The 18,081-nt window shown below is 53.3% G+C and overlaps 2 protein-coding genes across 2 annotated transcripts; both read right to left on the bottom strand.

The window, feature by feature from the left end:
• Window positions 1-497: 497 nt before the first annotated feature.
• CGGC5_v013915 (uncharacterized protein) lies at window positions 498-10,794 on the bottom strand (the record flags this gene model as incomplete). Its single annotated transcript, XM_032026126.1, has 10 exons — window positions 498-1,274; window positions 1,332-1,971; window positions 2,019-2,145; window positions 2,208-2,301; window positions 2,352-4,108; window positions 4,176-6,907; window positions 6,960-8,275; window positions 8,436-8,464; window positions 8,577-10,393; window positions 10,448-10,794. The coding sequence occupies 10 exons, from the start codon at window positions 10,792-10,794 to the stop codon at window positions 498-500; spliced, it is 9,636 nt and encodes a 3,211-aa protein (XP_031877313.1).
• An 870-nt stretch (window positions 10,795-11,664) lies between these two features.
• apdF-3 (Aspyridones efflux protein apdF) lies at window positions 11,665-13,312 on the bottom strand (the record flags this gene model as incomplete). The annotated part of the gene is made up of 4 exons (XM_032026125.1): window positions 11,665-12,219; window positions 12,274-12,856; window positions 12,905-12,938; window positions 12,991-13,312. 4 exons carry the CDS (start codon window positions 13,310-13,312, stop codon window positions 11,665-11,667), a joined length of 1,494 nt encoding a protein of 497 aa, XP_031877314.1.
• Window positions 13,313-18,081: the final 4,769 nt, after the last annotated feature.

The following is an 18,081-nucleotide window of genomic DNA, read 5'->3' as shown; positions in this document are numbered from 1 at the left end:
GGAGGTCCATTGCTTCTGTTGTCTCTGTTCTTCGTCGTCCTTCGTCGTCCCGCTTCGTCGTCCCGCTTCATCTTACTACATTGTCTTGCTCTCGCGCCGTACTTCTGGGTGCTCTTGACTTGATCTTCCTGCTTCAGTGCCTCGCCGTTCGGCCTTGCTGTCCACGTGGAATGACAGAATCATGGCCTTGTGAGTGAGACACAGACTGTGTCGAGCAACCCAAGTCCCCAAGTTCTCGTGGGAAGCAAACAATAAAACAGGATCGCCTACTGATCCATCGCAGCCATCATACTGCTCGTCATTACTACTATTAGACAAGTGGGCTGACCAGAAAGAACCGCGAATCGTGAAAACAAAGACAATTTGACGATCTGAGCTAGCATGCAAGTGGTATCATACAGAAGTAATCCGAACACCAATGAAAGAACATTCCACGTTGCCATCCCTTGACACGGAAGATCAAGCAACATTCTGAGCAAGTATCCCATCCGATTAATTCAATACTCCGAATCTGACTCCACCTGAGGGTCCTCGCCATCGCTGCCCATCTCCGACTCGTTGTACTCGATTTCGTCGTCATCAGCATCGCTGTCTGCGTTCTCATTTTCGCCCATGTAGTCCAGACCGAAATCATCCAGAGGCTGATCATCTGCATCCTGTTGAACCTTCTGGCGACTGATGGGGACGAAAAGCTTGTCATTCTTCTCCGTATCAGTCTTGCGGAAGAAAGGGTGGGTAGCCTGGAGAGGCTTTCCCTGGGCGATGAAGCCCATAGGGGTAGAGACAAAGTCCTGACCACGGCGTCGAGCAGCAAGCCATTCTTGGCAAAATGTCAATGGACGAGGTGTCAGACCAGTCTTGGCTGGCTTGGCCGACGGCTTAGATTCGACTGCTCCGTCAAGCTGTGCCCTCTCCAGATCTTCATCAGAAGACTCTTCCATGTCTTCGGAAAGAGAAGTCTCGTCAATACCGAGCAGGCGGCATATCTCTGCATACTCGTCCCACTCAAAGTAGAGCCGTCCGGCGTATAATCCTAGTTCAACCCTCAACCACATTGGCGCTTCCCAGTCTTTAGCAAGAGGCGGGATACTGAGATAGTCAAGTTTGCCGAAATGCAGCATCTTGCGGGTGACGGGGGCCGAGTATAGAATGAGATGTGTCATATGCTTGGGGCCCTTGTTTCTGATAAGAGGCAGAAGCATCTCGGCTTCCTCGGGGACAACGACGAGAGCGACACCATTGACATCGCTCCAAAGAATCCAATTCACATTGCGCTGTAAATCACTTGTCAGAACTGCCGCCAACATGAAAGCTTTGCGGAATGTACTTACCAGGAAATTGTCATTTGTCAAGTCGAAGGTGAGCTTGATTGTTCGCTCGAATTCTGTGGAAACGAACAGCCGTGCCTGTGTTGATCGATCGGCAACCTTGAACTTTTTGCCCGTACCCGTCTTTGCCAGCGACTTGAGAACTGGCACGAAGCTCTGAGATCCAGCGGGAATTCTTCCGTTCAATGCGAACGACTCAATATCTTGAGCAAGGCCCGGGAACGACAGCGCTGGGTAGTGCTGGGGCTTTTTGACTTGGCGAACAGTCTCCACTTCGAATGCCACTTCTCGCTCTTGCTCGACCTCCTGCAGAGCTGAAGCATGAACAGCCCGACCCGTATCTTGGAATGCTTTGCGTCTCGTATTGAGCTCCTTGACAAAAGATCTGATCTTCAGGTTCGAACCAGCTCGGAACTCGCCAGTGCCCTTCACCTTTCGCTTGGGCTCGTACATCTGCTGCAAGCTGAACTGCTCGTTCTGCTTGATTGTGGCCAGGTAGTCTTCCCTTTGGGCCTTATCTCGCAGGAATTCGGGATGTTCAACGGTGGCCTGCATGCGCCGGCAAAAGTCGATGCCTTGGGCGTAGTAGAGGGGCTGCAATTGCTCAATGCCATCGCAAGTGTTGTCCAACAGCCAGCAAATTCTGCACACGGTCAGTGTGGTCCAGTGCATGTGTATCCATGTACTTACACGTCGTGAGAGTCGACAGTGGCACCAAGAGGTTTAGACTGCAAATCCAGGATGCTCTGATATACTTCTGGTGGAGCAAAGAACGTGACGGATTGGGTAGTTCCCAGCTGTCTCAGTCGCATGGCAGCTGTTGGCGATGGGTCAGCCTCTTCCCAAAACCATAACATGGGGACGGCTCCCTTCACTCACCTTGAACGGTATGGTCCTTGCTCTGACCGAGGCCGAGAGTAAGTGCGCCTCGAGCACTAGGGGGAAACTTCAGGTCCGTTCCTCGAGTATGTGCCTAGAGTCATTCAGCTGAAATTCCAACATAAGACATGACCGTCATCTTACCTCGTCCAAGTACACCAAACATCTACTGAGGTCATCCGCGTACGGCGAAGCAAGTAGTGGGGTCTTTCTGCCAGTTCTCTGAATGACCCATGGTTTGTTCTGTTCGTCAAAGAACAAAGCAGCGAAAGCTCGCTGGTCAACTTCCAGCCATTTCTTTGCAAGGGTGACATTGTCCATCTCCAGGATCTGAGCTCCTGCATCGATCAGGATATTGATGTCCCGTCGCCTGAGCTCTTGCAAAAGGTCTGATTCAGTCGCTCTTTCCCCTCCCGAGCCTTCAATCTTGCGACACTCACGAGATCGCTTATGTAGAAGGTAAGTAAGGACCTCAGCGTTCGTGTGAGATAGGCTGGGAAGGTCTTCCTGCTTGATCGTCAGAGGCAACATCGTACGATTGTCATTTGTGCCACTAAATCCAGTTGTCAGAGCCCTGGAAATCTCTTGGCTGTCTCCATTGTTTGAGGAGGGAGTGTCGACCGTGAATAGTGGAATATCCCATCCATTGGACTGAAGCTTGACTCTGAACTGCTTAGCGTGTTGAGGAAAGACGAAGTTGTTCATGAAGTAGTCAATGGTTGTCATATTGTACCGTACAGCCTTCCAAATTTCGACAAGCTGCAGATCATCATCTACGTTGATGGAGTTCCATGCCTTGAGGGACTCGGGAAACGATTCGGTGGTCTGAGTCCATTTGTCATACTCAGCCGATGGGTCATCGGACTTGAGAAGGTGCTCCAAGGACTGGGTGAGCTGCGAGACACTGATGCCGTCGTAGTAGAAAGCCAGGCATGTAAACAGAATAGCAACATCTGGATGTCCCCATTCAGACTGCTCGCTAGGAACACCCTTCGCGTGATAGGGCACAGCGATGGGGTCGCGCAAAGGGTGTAGACCGTACTGGACGTTCCATCGCTTCTTCAGAGTCATCATCAATATCCGATTCGCCAGAATTCCCCGTAAAAGATAGACTGTCTGGCGAACAGCGGGCCGATCCGGACAGAGTTGACGAATGCGCTGCAGAGTGACGTCCCGGGGTTTGCCTGTGAGGAACTCCCGAATCGCAAGACGGTCCGCCGCTTCTAGACTTTGGACCGGAAGGATTCCATCAGTACCTCTCAATACGTCAGCGGTGAGGCCGCGAATGAGTTCTTCCTCGACATCTGACCGGAGGAAGAAAAGTAGAGGAAAGCCACCACCAGGCCGTCGAACCACCTCAATCGAGTTGGGGAATGCACTCGTCAGCCCGTAAGAATGACGATCAACAAGTCGTAGAATAGCTTGAGTGACTTGCCATCGTGAAGGATGGCCATCCACAGTAGTTTGCGAACCAGAGGGGTAGATGAGCTGTGTTCGTACAGCCAATGTGTGGTCGGACTCATCGAGAATGTCACGGCACCGAGTGCGAAGCCATGATTGAACATTGATCATGGGACCAGCTTCCGGAACTCTGTTGTCAAGAAGGCGCTGCAATCCGCTCAACATGAATGAAAGGTTATGCTCTGGTTGGCATACCATCACCCCTGCTTCCTTCATCATAGTTCGGTGGACTCTGTGGTACGCCCGAATGATATGCTCCTCGGTGGGTGTTCGTCGGGAAAACGGAAGGTGGCGCACTTGACGGTCAAGTAGTCCACCTAGGCGACCTTGAAGCAATTGCGACGTCTGGAGGAGCAGAGCCTTTGGTACAACCACTCTGACGAGGTTCTGCCGATTGGCGAGCGCTGCGGCAACCATTGGGATAATGCAGGATGTCTTGCCTGAGACACAGTCAGTATGCCACTAAGCGACAGATGGAAAGAAGGCGGAGATAATCAGTCAACTTACCTTGACCCATGTTCATTTGAAGAACGGAATTGTTTCCCGAGGCGGGAGAAATCGTAGCCAGTGCTACATCGACCTGATCGGGGCGAATGAGAAGGTTCGCTTCAATCTCCAAGAGCAGCCAATCTGGGTGGTCGCAAGGCTGCCAATTGGAATGTCCCTGGTTGCTCATCTCATCTTTGTACCTTCCAGCATCACCTCGACGAACAAAATCATTGATTCTGAGGTCTCTTTGCGTATTCGTAATTGCGAGGCCAAAGTCAATCAACGTCTCTTTCGCATACTTACCGAACGTGATGGGCTGCGCGGTTGATCTCAGCTGTTCTAATAGCGTAACGTGAGTGATTGCAGGCCACAACTGTCCAGCCTTGAGCCAAAACAGCTGTTGAGATGAATGGGTATCGTCGGGCTTCTCAAGGGCCTGTTGAATCTTCTCGAATCGGCGCTGGATAGACATTAGCGATAAGGACGCCTCCCTTGCCACAAAGGCAGTTGGTTCATGGTTTGTCGACTCTTTGGGTTGTTTCCTAGTCACAAAGGCATCCAGACTTCTCTGCAAATCCTCTCCGTACTTTTGGCGCACCATCGACGGGGACTTAGAAAACGAGGCGACCATTTGCTTCAGCTCAGCTGTCGAGTCACTGGAAGGAATAAGCGCGGTCTTTGAAGACATCCAGCTGGGGGCGAGGACATTCGTTCCGGTGCTTCGGACGTTGGAGGACGGCAAGGTGATGGGTTTCCGAATGTGGGCTGCATGGCGGGCCTCGTTCGCAGCAGGCGTTGTCTTGGTTGCAAGTTTGGCAGGCTGGTTGCTGGGCTTTCTTGACTCTGGATCGATGCTTTGCAATGCTGGGAACGTCTTTTGGAGCAGATCTGTTCTCAATCGTAAGATCTCGCCTCCTCGGAGACGCTCTTCGAAGAGCTCCTCGGAAGCAATGAAGACCGGAGCCTCGTACTCGACTTCGGACTGTCTGCGATCCAACACGTTTTGTACGGCATCGAGATGAATAGAAAGATCCATGTTTTGGTAGAGTCGCTTCCATTCAACCCTGACAAGTTTCAATGCAGCTCCCACATCGATGAGCAGTGATTTAGCAAGTTCCGCAACCCCTGGTTCTTCGCACGGCCATTGGGCCAGCAAGAAATTCGCCAAGTATTTGCAATCTTCATCTGATCGTCGCTCCCAGGCGTCTCTCTGTTCTCTCATCTTGCGTAATTGCTTCGCGCTAGCAAATTGCTGCAATTCTTCCCCGTCATCTTTTGGCGGTGGCATCTTGTGAAGCGCGATGATGCGCATCAACTGCTCCAGCTGAGGCAGCTGGTTCGGTTTGAAGTTCTCGTACTTTTCCCACATGGGAAGCTCGATAACTTTCAGTTCGTCAAAAACTGCAAAGGCAGCTAACGTTTTGATCAAACACATATCCACCTTGAAGCTGAAGGCAATCGGCGCCAGGACGAACATCAAAGCGAACGGGCTTTGTTGCTCTCGGCATGCCTTAACAAGAGATCCCCAGTTCTCCAATACGTCAACTCCCAGACGATCAGTGAGAGACACCCTGTCGTAAGCCTCTCTAAAGCCTCCAACACTACTACCCATAGACAACTGAATGGACAGAGATGATGTTGTCGAAAGCTGCTCTGGCCAGGTTCGAATGAGGTGAGCAATCTCTAGGGTTTGGCAGTGCCGGGTATTGGAGGGCAAAGGACAGTCCCGAGATCGATACCTTTGGTCAGAGATGCCAATTGGCTCAGTCCTGTCATCGAAGCATCGCTCAAAGGCTTGTCTCCGTGATTCGGCCCTATGCCGTAGATGGTCATCTCCAGGCGCAGGCAATGCGACAAGGCTAGTCTCCGAGGTGAGAAGCGAGAAGGTGTGAAGCTCGTCGGAAACAGACAAGATCCTTTCAACAAGAGGTCTGAATCTCTCATGCTGAATGCTCTCAGTAGCACTGTCGTCCCACATGTCCGTTTTCATCACTCGGAGATCTTCCGGATAGTACTCATGACGAGGGCTCAGGTGAGCGATCTTAGCAAGCAGGTTGACGTGGGCAGATCCTAGAACCTGCCACGGCTGACAGACTCCGGAAGACAACCACTGAAGGGCTTCCTCTGTACCTGTTCTTCCAGTGAGGGGATCAGGGAAAACGGAAGACGTGTAGGCATGCAGCAAGGCTTTCATGTAGAGTAGCATGGGCTCCGCCGCGCAATCCAATCTTCCCAAGGACTTGTTGATGTTGAACCGCCCGTACATATCGGTAGGGTGTGTACGAGCGATCATGATGTCTTTCCCTTCGATTCGCCTGGCTTCGAATGGTCCCACGGGAACCAGAATGCTTCTTTGTGAGGGATCACGCGGGTTTCGGAAGACAAGCTTGCTACAGAGCCCGTACCACGTTCCCGCGTCCTGATCCAGATCGATCTCAGAACCAAGCTGGGGTGATTGGAGGACCTGACGAGGGTTGACATAGAAAAGAAGCTGAAGTCTTCTGATCTCCACTTCCAAATGTCTTGAAGCTGGCTGATACACCAAAATCTGGCCCTTGTGCTCGAAGCCATCGAAAATTCTGCCCACACGGTTGAAAAGAGGGCTGTAGGTATCGACTATTTTGTCGTATCCTGCTGAACCTCGGGATCTTTGGCAGACTCCGCGATGCACATCGAGCGTCCAATTCCTAAGGTGGATGTTCCAGATGTCGGTAGTGTGAGTGATGAACACTTTGCCGCTTTTCAAATCACTACCATATCATTAGCAAAATAGATTGGAAGAGGAAGAGTGGAGAGACCTACAGCCAATGCCAGCAGTCGTCCAACAGCGGTCCTGGAAGATCCCACGATGTCTCTGTCCGGAAGACTTCTCTTGGAATGAGTTGGAGATATTGATTGCCTTTGGTGGCGCGGACAATCATGTTTCCGGCTTCAAATCCCACGTCGACACGATAATTTCGGGGTGTGAGGCACAGCGTGTAATCCATCCCCTTTTGGGTGGAAGGGAACGTTAGCAGGGCTTGATCACCGAAGAGCTCGTTGAGGACTTCTATGTGCTCGGGCGCCTTGGGAAGCTTTCCAAGAGGCTTATTGTCGACCAGAAGAAGCCCTTGCACGTAATTGTAGTGAACTTGAACAAGGTTGCCTTCTTCGTTCTCTTGGATGTCGCATGCGACCCATGAGGGCTGCTGTGAGCACAGGTTGTAGATTTGCCGGGGGCGATCTTCGGGCTCGGGCCAGACAGCTCGAATAGCCAACCGAAAGACGTCTGGGCTTTGGATGATGGAGGCGCACACCAAAGATGCGAGACGATATGACAGTTTCAAGTCGGAGACAACAGCATGCTGGAGCACCTGGGGCAGGGCGCCGACTTCTACCACCAGGTTGTCTTGCACAGTAATGCAGCACTCGATGTATGCTTGGAGAGAAAGCTCGTCCAAAAGGGTTGCCTGGCTGCGATGAATAACGAATGTTCTCTTGCAGAGAATTGCCGCCCACAACGCGTACTGCTGGCATCTTCGAGCTGCTTCTGTATCGCTTTCTTTGTATGTTTCTGCTCGTAGCATCTCCACCCAGCGCAGACAGATTTGACGTGCTCGAATGAGAGCACTCAATGCTTTCAGCGAGGCATTCGGATTCGTGGCAGTGAGGGTATGGGTGCGCAAAAGGATGGTGATGACGACGTCCATCAGGTATGTCTCGCGCCAATTGGCCTCCAAGCTGTCCAGTCGAATGATCAGTTGCTCCACAAGCCGATCGCAGAATTGCTCCTCGCGAAATATTTTGTGGACTTTCCGCAGGACATCTCTCCCGCGTTCACCGCCGGTGTCATTGCCGCTGATGCCATCGTCATCGGCTGGTCCGCTCTGACACACAAGGTTGGAAACCACCAGCAGAGTAACCTCGCTGGAGAAGTTTAAGTTCGTTGATCCGAGTTCGGTCAAGAGAGCAAGCCAACGCTGTGCTTTCCCGGACATCAGAGTTTGCATCGCCAGGTATTCATGAACGTTGACGCCAGCGGGACAGCTAGATTGGCTGGCCATGATCTCGTAGGAGGATGGCCCAGGAGCACCAGGGGCGAAAGACCTCTGCTCGAACAGTTTGCTGAAAGGCGAGGACTTTGGGAGTGTCAGAGCCACGTGGTGCGCAAACGTGGGACGAAATTTGAGTCTTCCGGGCCAAGTGCAAGTTGCTTCGTCAAACATTCCCAGCTTCATCCCATTTGGACGGCAGACACCCTCCCGGCTTCCTTGCCACTCTACTGGAAATGGAACTGACGTGTAGTGTGTAGTAATGACTGACGACAACTAGGTTAGCATGGCGACTTCATTGTTAGGCCCGGCCTCTGGAGCATTCACAGCAGGACATAAGTCGGGAGTGAACCATTGGCGGAGGCATTGATAGTGGGGAATTACTTACATGGCTTGGTGGTAGATGCCAGGCCAACTTTGCTCCGATTTGGCTCAAAGAACGGCTTCAGCTGCAGATTGTCCTTGAGCAAGCAACGAGGTGGGTTTCCTTCGTCATTGAATGGTGCGGCTAGTTGCCGGAGAATCCACCAAGTTGTTTCGCGGTACACTGCGAACTCCTTCGGGCAGGCGAGCTCAAAGACTGTTGCTCGCGTGACGACTGGGTCCGAGGGAAGGAGGTCCTCGAAGATGGCAATCCGCATTTTCTGGGCGCTCCACATCTTGGAGCATCTGGGACAATTTGGGTCATGCTGCTCACGTCCCAAAAGATCGAAGTCATCTCTCAGGTACGAGCAAACACTGGTGTCGATCTGGCGGATTAGATCGTCGTACCTCTGGCTCTTTTTCTTCCACTCAGACTCCTTTGAAGCTCGCAAATCATCTGCCACCTCCACGATTGATTCGTGTAACTGTTTCAAATTGTACGCGTCTGCTGATTCAGAGTAGTATCGCTCACCGAAGCATCCTGGAGATGGGTCTTCGAATATGTTCCGACGTTCACTATTTGCCCGCTTGACACGGTCTGAAAGAAGGAGCTGGAGCGTGTTCAGCCGAGCCATATCGGTGTATTGAGGCAGCAGAAGAACATCGAGCATCTGCGGATGTAGAACAGGGTGGAATTCCTGAAGGAGGGGAAACCAGTGACAGGCAATTGCGTCCATCCTTTGCCACATCTCCATAATTGTCAAGATCATCTGACTCTTTTGCTCGGGGTTGCCCTCGTAGAGTGGAACAGCCATGTTGGCGTAGTCCGTGATACGCTTTGCGATTTCGGAACAAGTCTCTCCCGGCAAGTGGGAAAGCTCAAGCTCTCTATCAATCAGCTTGTGGTATGACTGGGCGTAGTGGCTGAGATGGTCTTTGGCGGCTTCCGCAAGACCTTCATTGGGCCTTGTCTGCTGCCTTCGTCGGTGGCGAGGCATCTTGAATCGTTCCAAGGCGTTATGGAGATGAGCACGGCTGATCCGAAGGCTCAAGCGAAGATCGGCATCCGCGGCCTTTCGCGGTAGCAGTGGAATGTGTTTGTGCAACGAGGCCCTCTCTTGAGCCAAAGCGACATTCAAGACCCTGTTGCAGTTTTCAATGGACTTGTTGAACTTGGGTCCAAGAAAATCGAAGAGAAAACCGTAGCGAGAGACGATGGAATCGTTGACGCAGCGCTGTTTGTCGAGGTCAAGCTTGACCAGACGTCTGCAGATCTTTTTCTTCAGGAAGTGCACTCTCTCAATGCCGATGTTGTAGCTGGGCGCTTCGTCAAGAAATTTGGACAGGACCACGGCGATGTAGAACTTGTACTCTAGGCGACCGGACTCTGCATCCAACGCCATGGATAGATAGCGCTGAATACCGACGCGAATGACCAACCACAGAGGGAGTCGACGCCAGGGTTTCTCAGCTCTGTTCCAGCATACGTCGTCCCGTACTCGCTTCCGCAAAAGGGTGGGAGCAATCCTGCGACCGTTCTCCTCGAGAATTGCCATGAGCATAGAAGTGATGATTGACGGATCACCGGTGTTGCGGTACTCGTAGACAATGGCGCCGGCCTTGAACGTATGGGCGGCAAAGGTCTTGGTGTTCTCAAGCGAGGCCTGCTCAATGAAGCTCGCGACGCTTGTCTGAAAGTCGTCGTCGCTGAAGGTGGTGTAAGGCACTGCAACAGCGATGCCAGGAAAGTCCCAGACCAGGGCGGCCTTGGCGGCCAAGACGTCTTCGTTGCGAGGAGAGGCTTCGAAGGCCTCAAATACGACACAATCCTTGAATATGGGGCTGAACGGTTGTTAGCGACGTGGAAGCTGTAATGGCTGGGATGCAAACACTTACTCCTGGGCTCTGCGGACGATCAAGCCAGCATTCTGACTTTCGACATGGAGAATGAGGCACCCCGAAGGGTCGAGGTTCTGGAAACGACGCACCAGACTGGACTTGTCGATTCTTCCGGCGCGATTGACGTGCTGGCAGGCGATAAGGGTCTGGCGAAGTGATTGCCAATGGCCGTGGGAGGGGTTGTCTGCCTCGCTGCCGCTCATGATGGTGGCGGCGCCGATGAGGCGCTCGAGGAGAGCACCCTCGACGAGACGAAGCTGTCGATCATGTTCCTGGCGCTGTGGAAGCTGAGCGGGCAAAACCAAGTGGTTGAAAAGCGCGTCGTTGACCGCCGCTGGCTCCATCTTGGGCGTTTGCAGCCGCTCGGCTCGGGATGCTGTGGGGATCTGAACTTCTGGAGTCGTATGCTTATGTGTAGTGTTTGTTTTTGGGGAGAGAAGGGAATGTTAGAAGAGATGAGAGGTGGTTCTCGAAAAGGCGTCAACACACGAAAATCGAGTGGTGGTGAAGACGCGACGAAAGTGTGGGAGAAAAGAAAAGGTGAAGGTGAAGTCGACGAAGTGCCCTGTGTGGTGTGGAAGCTGGAGGCAGATGACCCACTTTAGTCCGCTGGTGCCAGTGTCTGATGGATGCCTCGAGCCTTGGGCGTCCAATGCTGTCCGGTAGGTCTTCTATTCCTGGGACGAGGCAAGAGCAGCCTGGGAGGGTGCCTGCCTTCCCGATGTGTGGTGGGTAGGTCCCTTGTCTGCCTTGTCCAAGTCGACAAACGGGCGTCCGATCAACGGCCCTGCAGGAGGCCGACCCAACGAGAGAAAGAGACAACGACGACGGAAACAATAAAATAGGCAGCAATAGCGGCAGTCAAAAGAGACGACGGCGAAGAGGGACAACGACGAAAGGGACGACGAAGAAAAAGACGACGATGGCGAAAAGGGACGGACAAAGGGGACGAAGAAAATGGACGACGACGAGAAATGATGACAACGAGGAACAGCAGTATCGCCCAATAACTGGCTTCCAACATCTTCCTGTCTTTCATACCCAGACGATATTGCTCGGTTCCGTCTCACACTTCCCAAGGACGAAGGGTGACTCTACGAGGATACCAAACGCAGCACCAATCACCTGAAATTCTCGAAATGCTACCTGAGCTCCTACACCAGGTTCCCATCACAAGAACACCGGCCATACCAGCAAATGCCTCACCAACCTTCTCAAACCTTGATCCACAACCACTTCCCATGCTTCCTCGCCCTCGCCATCCTCGCCGCGATGAGGAAACACATTCCAGCCAACATACACGCCCCCGCGTACGCCTGCGCCCCCGTGTACTTGCCACCCTCAGCCGAGATGATGGCGCCCGCGATGGGCTGTCCGATGAGCACCGCAAACGAGATGAGCGTGAAGGTCATGCCCATCCGCGTCCCCTGCTTCCTCGGGTCCGCCGTCAGCGTGCCGATGCCGGAGGGCATGAGACTCTGGATCGCCCCCGTGAAGAAGCCGTAGAAGGTCGTCCAGACGTAGAGCCCCGTGACGGAGGACACGGCCGGCCAGCAGAGCATCATGATGCCGGAGATGAACGACATGGGGATGAACATGTTGACCGTGCCGATGTAGTAGGATGCGAAGTAGGCTGGGATGAGGCGCCCGGGCACGCCGGTGCCGTTGAGGAGGAGTAGGAGGTTGAGCGAGGATGTGTAACTCAGTCCGACGATGTCGCGGGAGTACGAGGCGATGTAATATGATGCGAAGAAAACGCCGAGGTAGTTCTGTCGTATCAGGTCAGCCTCCAAACGTCACTACCAACACCCGGGGAATCCTACCAGCCATGACCCAAGGGCATAGAAAGAGTACTCCAACTCCTTGAAGGCCGCCCACTCGACCAGACTCCCAGCCTTCCTCGGCTTGATTCTAGGTTTCAAGATGAGTGACGTGACGAGCAACGTCACCATTTGCACCAGCGCGATCGCCCGAATAGTCCACCCAAAGCCGATTTTGGGAAGCAGCTGCCTCACCATGCTAGGATAAATCATACCACCGGTCGAGCTACCAATCGACACAAATCCTAGGGCAAGGGCCTTCTTCTTGTCAAAGTAGGTCGATGCCGTGGAGAGACTAGGGCAGAAAAGAAAGCCATTGCCGAGGCCCATGCAGATACCCTGTGCGAGGAAGAACTGCCAGTACTGTGTGCAGAAAGAGGTCGTGACCATCCCTAAGACTACAAGGATGAAGCCCGCGATGAACAGGGGCCGAAAGTAGCCAGCGTCAGTGAGCCGGCCGGTGAATGCGCCGATGAAGAAGAGGAGAAACACCTCGAAGGAGCCGATCCAGGCGATATCGGATGGTGGACGTGAGAGGGTAGTGGTGTAGTAGGGTTGAAAGACGCCGTATGAGTTCACGATGCCCCTGAAGGTGTCAGCTACGGCTGTAGTGAAGAAGATCTACGAGACTTACCATGTATTCATGATGACGAGATGGGTGCCGAAGACTGTCGCCAGTTAACACAACACACCTCCAGATTGAGACCGTCAGCTACATACTAGCAAGCCAAGCCTTCACACCCCCATCGGGCGGCGGTCCTTCCCCAATGCTAGACGTTGTAGTCGCCCGGCTCAAGACACGGTCCACACCTCCGGATTGAGGTTCGGCCCTCGGACTCGCGGCGCCGCGTAGCTCATTGGCCCCGTCATCTTCGGAGGAGGACGATAGCGACAAGAAAAACGCAGGCTCCTCCGCTTCCCCGCGTTTTTCTGCATCTTTCCCGCCTTTCTCCACCTCGCTGCCGGGGACGTCAGTCACCTGCGGGGTCTGTTTCTCGGCATCATGGCTTGGGTCCGATGACGGCGGTGAAGGGGAGACCATGGCCCCGTTAGCTGCCAAGAGCGCGCGTGAATGATGGGTTTTCGGTCGGAAGGCTCAGGGCTCAAGGCTTCATGGTTCCGTCGTTCTAACAAAAATAACGAGAAGTTTACTCAATTGATCATAACAATAATTCCGCAATACACGCGATATGTCAAGTTGCTAAAAGCGTTTGATCAACATCCAACAAACAATACAAAACAATAGCCGCAGGCCAGACGCGCGACCACGCATGGTTATTTAAGCGGCGCCTGAGTCATGACATGTCGACATTTCCACCGGCCATCGGCCAGGTTGGTTTCGGCCGGGGTTAGTCCCCTTCTGAGATAAACGACAGTAGCACTACGCCGGGGTCGGGGTCCCTGAGTGGGGGTAACTTTGACGCCGATGCGACGCAGAAGCGACGCTTCATGTTATTTTTCGACTTTTGCAATTTCACCCGTCGGAAATCCTTGCCCAAAATTGCGCAGAGAGCAGCACGTGAGAATCCTGCTCGGGGGTTTGTCGACTTTGCGGGCCCCGCAGTCCTTTTTCTCAATAGCCATTGGTGTGGTGCATCAGCAGACTGCTGCAATTGGACCGCAATGGACCGGATGCGCTCAGTTCAATAGCCGGAGGATCGGCCGGGTCCGGTTCCGGCAGGTCGGGGGCCCGGCCCGCGCGGCACACACTGGTCAAGCCAAGCCCCCCAATTGAAGCCAGACCAACGAAGAATGACATCCATGATGACTAAGGAGTCTCGGCCGAGACATCTCCCAACTACCTAGGTCCATCGTCAGAGCCATCCCTCGAACCTCACTTCGTCATTGCAAGGCCTGACATGTGGCCAAGCAGAACGCACAGCTCCAAAGTGGACACCAAAGTCGATAAACGCCGGCGGCCAACATCAACGTTTGCCGGGATCATCACTCAGCCATGGCAGCGACCGCATCATGACCGACCCGTTGTTGGCCCTCTCAGCCACCCAACAAATGTTTGACTGGGGCGGCACGGCGGCTGGGCCTGTATTCGAGTGCATCTGAAGCTGGAGTTCAAGCATCTGGCCGCGAGGCATATTTCAACTCTTTGAATTTAACACGTTCCTACCATCATATTTGGTGCTTGTCGCTTCCCCTGTCCGATAGCTTGCAGCCAGTCAGAGTTGCTTGTTTGCTTTTTGTGGTCGGCCTCCGCCAGGCAGGGGCTGTGATTGGCTACAATGAACCTCTTCGAGATACACCCACATTGGCCTCTCTCAAAGTTGATGCCACGGCGCAGCATGCGTTTTTAGACTTCATTTGAGTACCATTTGGAAAGAGTCCGTCATGTAAGGATAGCATTTGACGCTGCAGTTGGTTGGGCCTCATGATTGGCGCCTCTCGCACCAACTGCAGGCAGCTCGCCACTGCCCTTGTCGTGCCGCTTTTGTCTTGCTGGAGCTGAAAGCTCTCAATGGAGGCACCAAGTCGATGATACTAAAGTCGCGTCAATCCCACCATAGTTCTCCTCCGAAATCCTTTGCACCTTCGTCATCACCTCTACTGCACAAGTGTCACGCCTCACTTTTGAAACCAATTGAGATGCCCATCATGGCACCAGTGCGTGGGTCAGTCAGGCCCGTGGTGTTGATACTTTCAGCTGCGTTTTCTGGCTAACTCAGTATAACAGACCTCGGTCCAACTCTCGATTTTCTTCATCCGCCCCTTGCCGGCTGTTTGTAAACACCGGCCGGTGTCGCTTTGGTGGACACTGTAGGTTTTCTCATGATCCTGGTGCGGCGGCGAGCAACACTCGGAACACTGGCAGTTCGAACCGACCATCCGACCCCGAGCGAGAGAAGATTCATGCTTGGAAACGTCTACGACCGTCCCCAGCATATTCCAACGACGGGGATACAGCCAGCTACTTCCGCATGGCCCTTGATCTTGTTGAGCAAGACGCCAGTCTAGCCCAAGAAGTCATCAGAGAGATCGCATCCGACCGCAGACTCAATCTGATCAGGGACGTCCTCGAGGGGCTTTCGCTAAGCAAGACATCAGCCGAGAAAGCGAGTCTCTGGGAGTCACGCATCTCACCGCTATTCCGAGTCATCATTCACCCGGCGATTGTTGATTCAGTCGTCGTGGAACAGGAGACAACCACAATCTATCGGTCTTTTCTAGGAATCGATGCAACCCGCCTCAAGCACCTCTTTGACTTCGTCCTTCATCTCGTCGATCACTGGTCTGAGCTACCCTTCCGCGAATCCGGGGCATCTGGCCTCGAAGCCATCTCCCTTGCGTGTGGTCTCTTAGCGAAGGTCATCGACACGAGCGCAGCGAACATTGTCAATTCCCATTTCACCTCAATCGTCGAGGATATCCAACTCCGTCTCGACGTCTTCGGCAACAGTGCGGAGGCCTTCTACTCGATGCAGGCCTCAAAGTATCTAGACTATGTCCGGCGTCGACTTGGCATAGGCCGCACTTTACCCGATGTCGCACATAAAAATGCCAACTCGGGTGCCATGGCCGAGTTCATCCTCACCGAGGATCTGCCCGGGCGGCTCTCGCTCAGAGGACGTCGCCACGATAACGACCATGCCGACATCGCCAAGATCAGGATAATGCCCACTCTCGAAGCGATCATGTCATTCAGAGACGAGTACTTGCCCACAGTCAACCCCTCGCAGCACCACTTGCAAGGGCTTCGGGGCTTGCTAGATCGCCATTTCCGGCTGCTCCGCGAGGATATACTGCACGATCTCCGGAATGCCATCCGCACAAGGGTCGAGTCGAACAATCGGGTGCGCGAAATTAGGACGAGAATTGTAGTCTACGACTACGCCACCGCCGTCGAGACCACGTTTGACAAGCGGGGTGGTCTTGAATTCGTCGTCAAGTTCGACCGGCCAAAGGCAGCCAAGGAGTTGGACAAAGCCCAGCGAGCTGCATGGTGGGTACAGACCAAGAGGCTCACAGATGGCGCACTCGTCTGCATCGTCGATGACATTGGCAACGTCTTCTTTTGCCAAGTCTCAAGGTCTACCGTCCGGACACCGCACAACCCGACTCAGCAGACCCAGCAGGAAGACGCGACAGACTCTCCCAAGTATAGCTTGCCGGATGACAACCGCCACGCGTTCGTTCATCTGAAGCTTGTGGATACCGGAGTCGACGAGGTCAAGCGCGCCCTTTTGTGGCTCAAAAACATGGGTTCAAGACAGCACCGACAAATGTTTGAGTTCCCGTCGATACTTCTTCCCGCATTTTCCCCTCCTTTGAAAGCCCTACAAACGATGTCTCAAAAGGTCGACCTTCCTTTTCAAACTATCCTCACTCTTCAAGCGGGGGATCAACCGCCCGAGATTCCACCTCCGCTGTACTCCATGCGTCCAGGCTTTTCTTTCGATCTCAGTACTCTTGCCAACGACGGGAAAGCGCTGTCGTACACTCCTGGTGAACCTGTTGATCCAGCCGAGCTCAGCAGACACTCCACGCTGGACCTGACTCAGTCAGGGGCTATACTAGATTCCCTCAGTCGATCTTTCGCTTTGATCCAAGGGCCTCCGGGCACAGGAAAGAGTTACACGGGTGAAGCTCTCATCAAGGTGCTGCTCGCCAACAAATCCAAGGCCAAGCTGGGACCGATCATGTGCGTTTGTTACACAAACCACGCCCTGGACCAGCTTCTGGAGCATCTCGTTGATGGGGAAGTCCAGAATATCGTCAGGATCGGCTCTCGATCCAAGTCGGAGAGACTCTAGCCTGTCAACCTCCGTAAGGTCGTAGAGGGGATGACTCGCACAAGGACCGAAGGCAGAGCTTTGTACGAGTCGATTGAGGCACTTGAGTCTGAAGCCGACTACGTGGCTAGGAATCTCACTACCTACAAGTACCTCAACACAAACGAGAAGATCCGAGCGTTTCTTGCAGCACAGCATCCTTCTCAACATGATGAGCTCTTTGGCCCAGAGCAAAGCAACGAAGATGCGGAAGATGGTTGGGAGGCGGTCCGTCGCGGAAGGAAGAGGGCCATGGAAGTCTGGCTGCACGGTGGCTTAGTGAACAAAGTCCCCAGTCGCACCATGACGCAGCTTTATCAAACTAGACTATCAGAGATGAGCCGTCAAGAGCGCCTTCTTCTGCACCAAGATTGGGTCCGTCAGGAACTCGACCCCGAGCTGAAAAGGTTGTCTTCGGCGCATGAGGCATACGAGAGCATGCGAGACAGGAACAATCGCGTCAGAAGTTCAATCGATCTTCGTGCTCTGCAGCAGGCAAACATCATTGGAGTCACTACCACAGGGCTCGCCATCAATCTCGATCTTCTTCGGCGCGTCAACGGCAAAGTCTTGCTGTGTGAAGAAGCAGGTGAGGTACTCGAGGCCCATTTGCTGACCGCCTTGCTCCCAACCATTGAACACGCCATCTTGATCGGGGATCATCTCCAACTGCGACCTCAAATTCAAGACTGGAGGCTTCAAAGTGCCAATCCAGCCGGCAAGAAGTATTCGTTGGATGTGTCCCTTTTTGAACGTCTTGCAAACACCCCCAAATTCACCTTCAGCATCCTCGACACGCAAAGACGTATGCATCCATCAATTTCCGAGCTTGTTCGCTCTACCTTGTACCGATCCTTATCAGATTCGGATGCGGTTCAGGAATACCCACCCGTCTGCGGATTGGCCAAGAGGCTCTTCTGGCTTCACCATGAGAGTCCCGAATCCGGCCGAAATTCTGACCAGGATTCGATTGAAACCTCATACTCAAACGATTTTGAGATAGACATGGTGGTGGGCTTAGTCTCTCATC

This window comes from Colletotrichum fructicola (assembly GCF_000319635.2).
Source record: "Colletotrichum fructicola Nara gc5 chromosome Unknown KSG_Nara_v1_contig08, whole genome shotgun sequence".
Taxonomy (NCBI): Eukaryota; Fungi; Ascomycota; class Sordariomycetes; order Glomerellales; family Glomerellaceae; genus Colletotrichum; species Colletotrichum fructicola.
The sequence above is the reverse complement of the archived record's forward strand: the minus strand, read 5'-3'. Positions and strand labels throughout refer to the sequence as shown.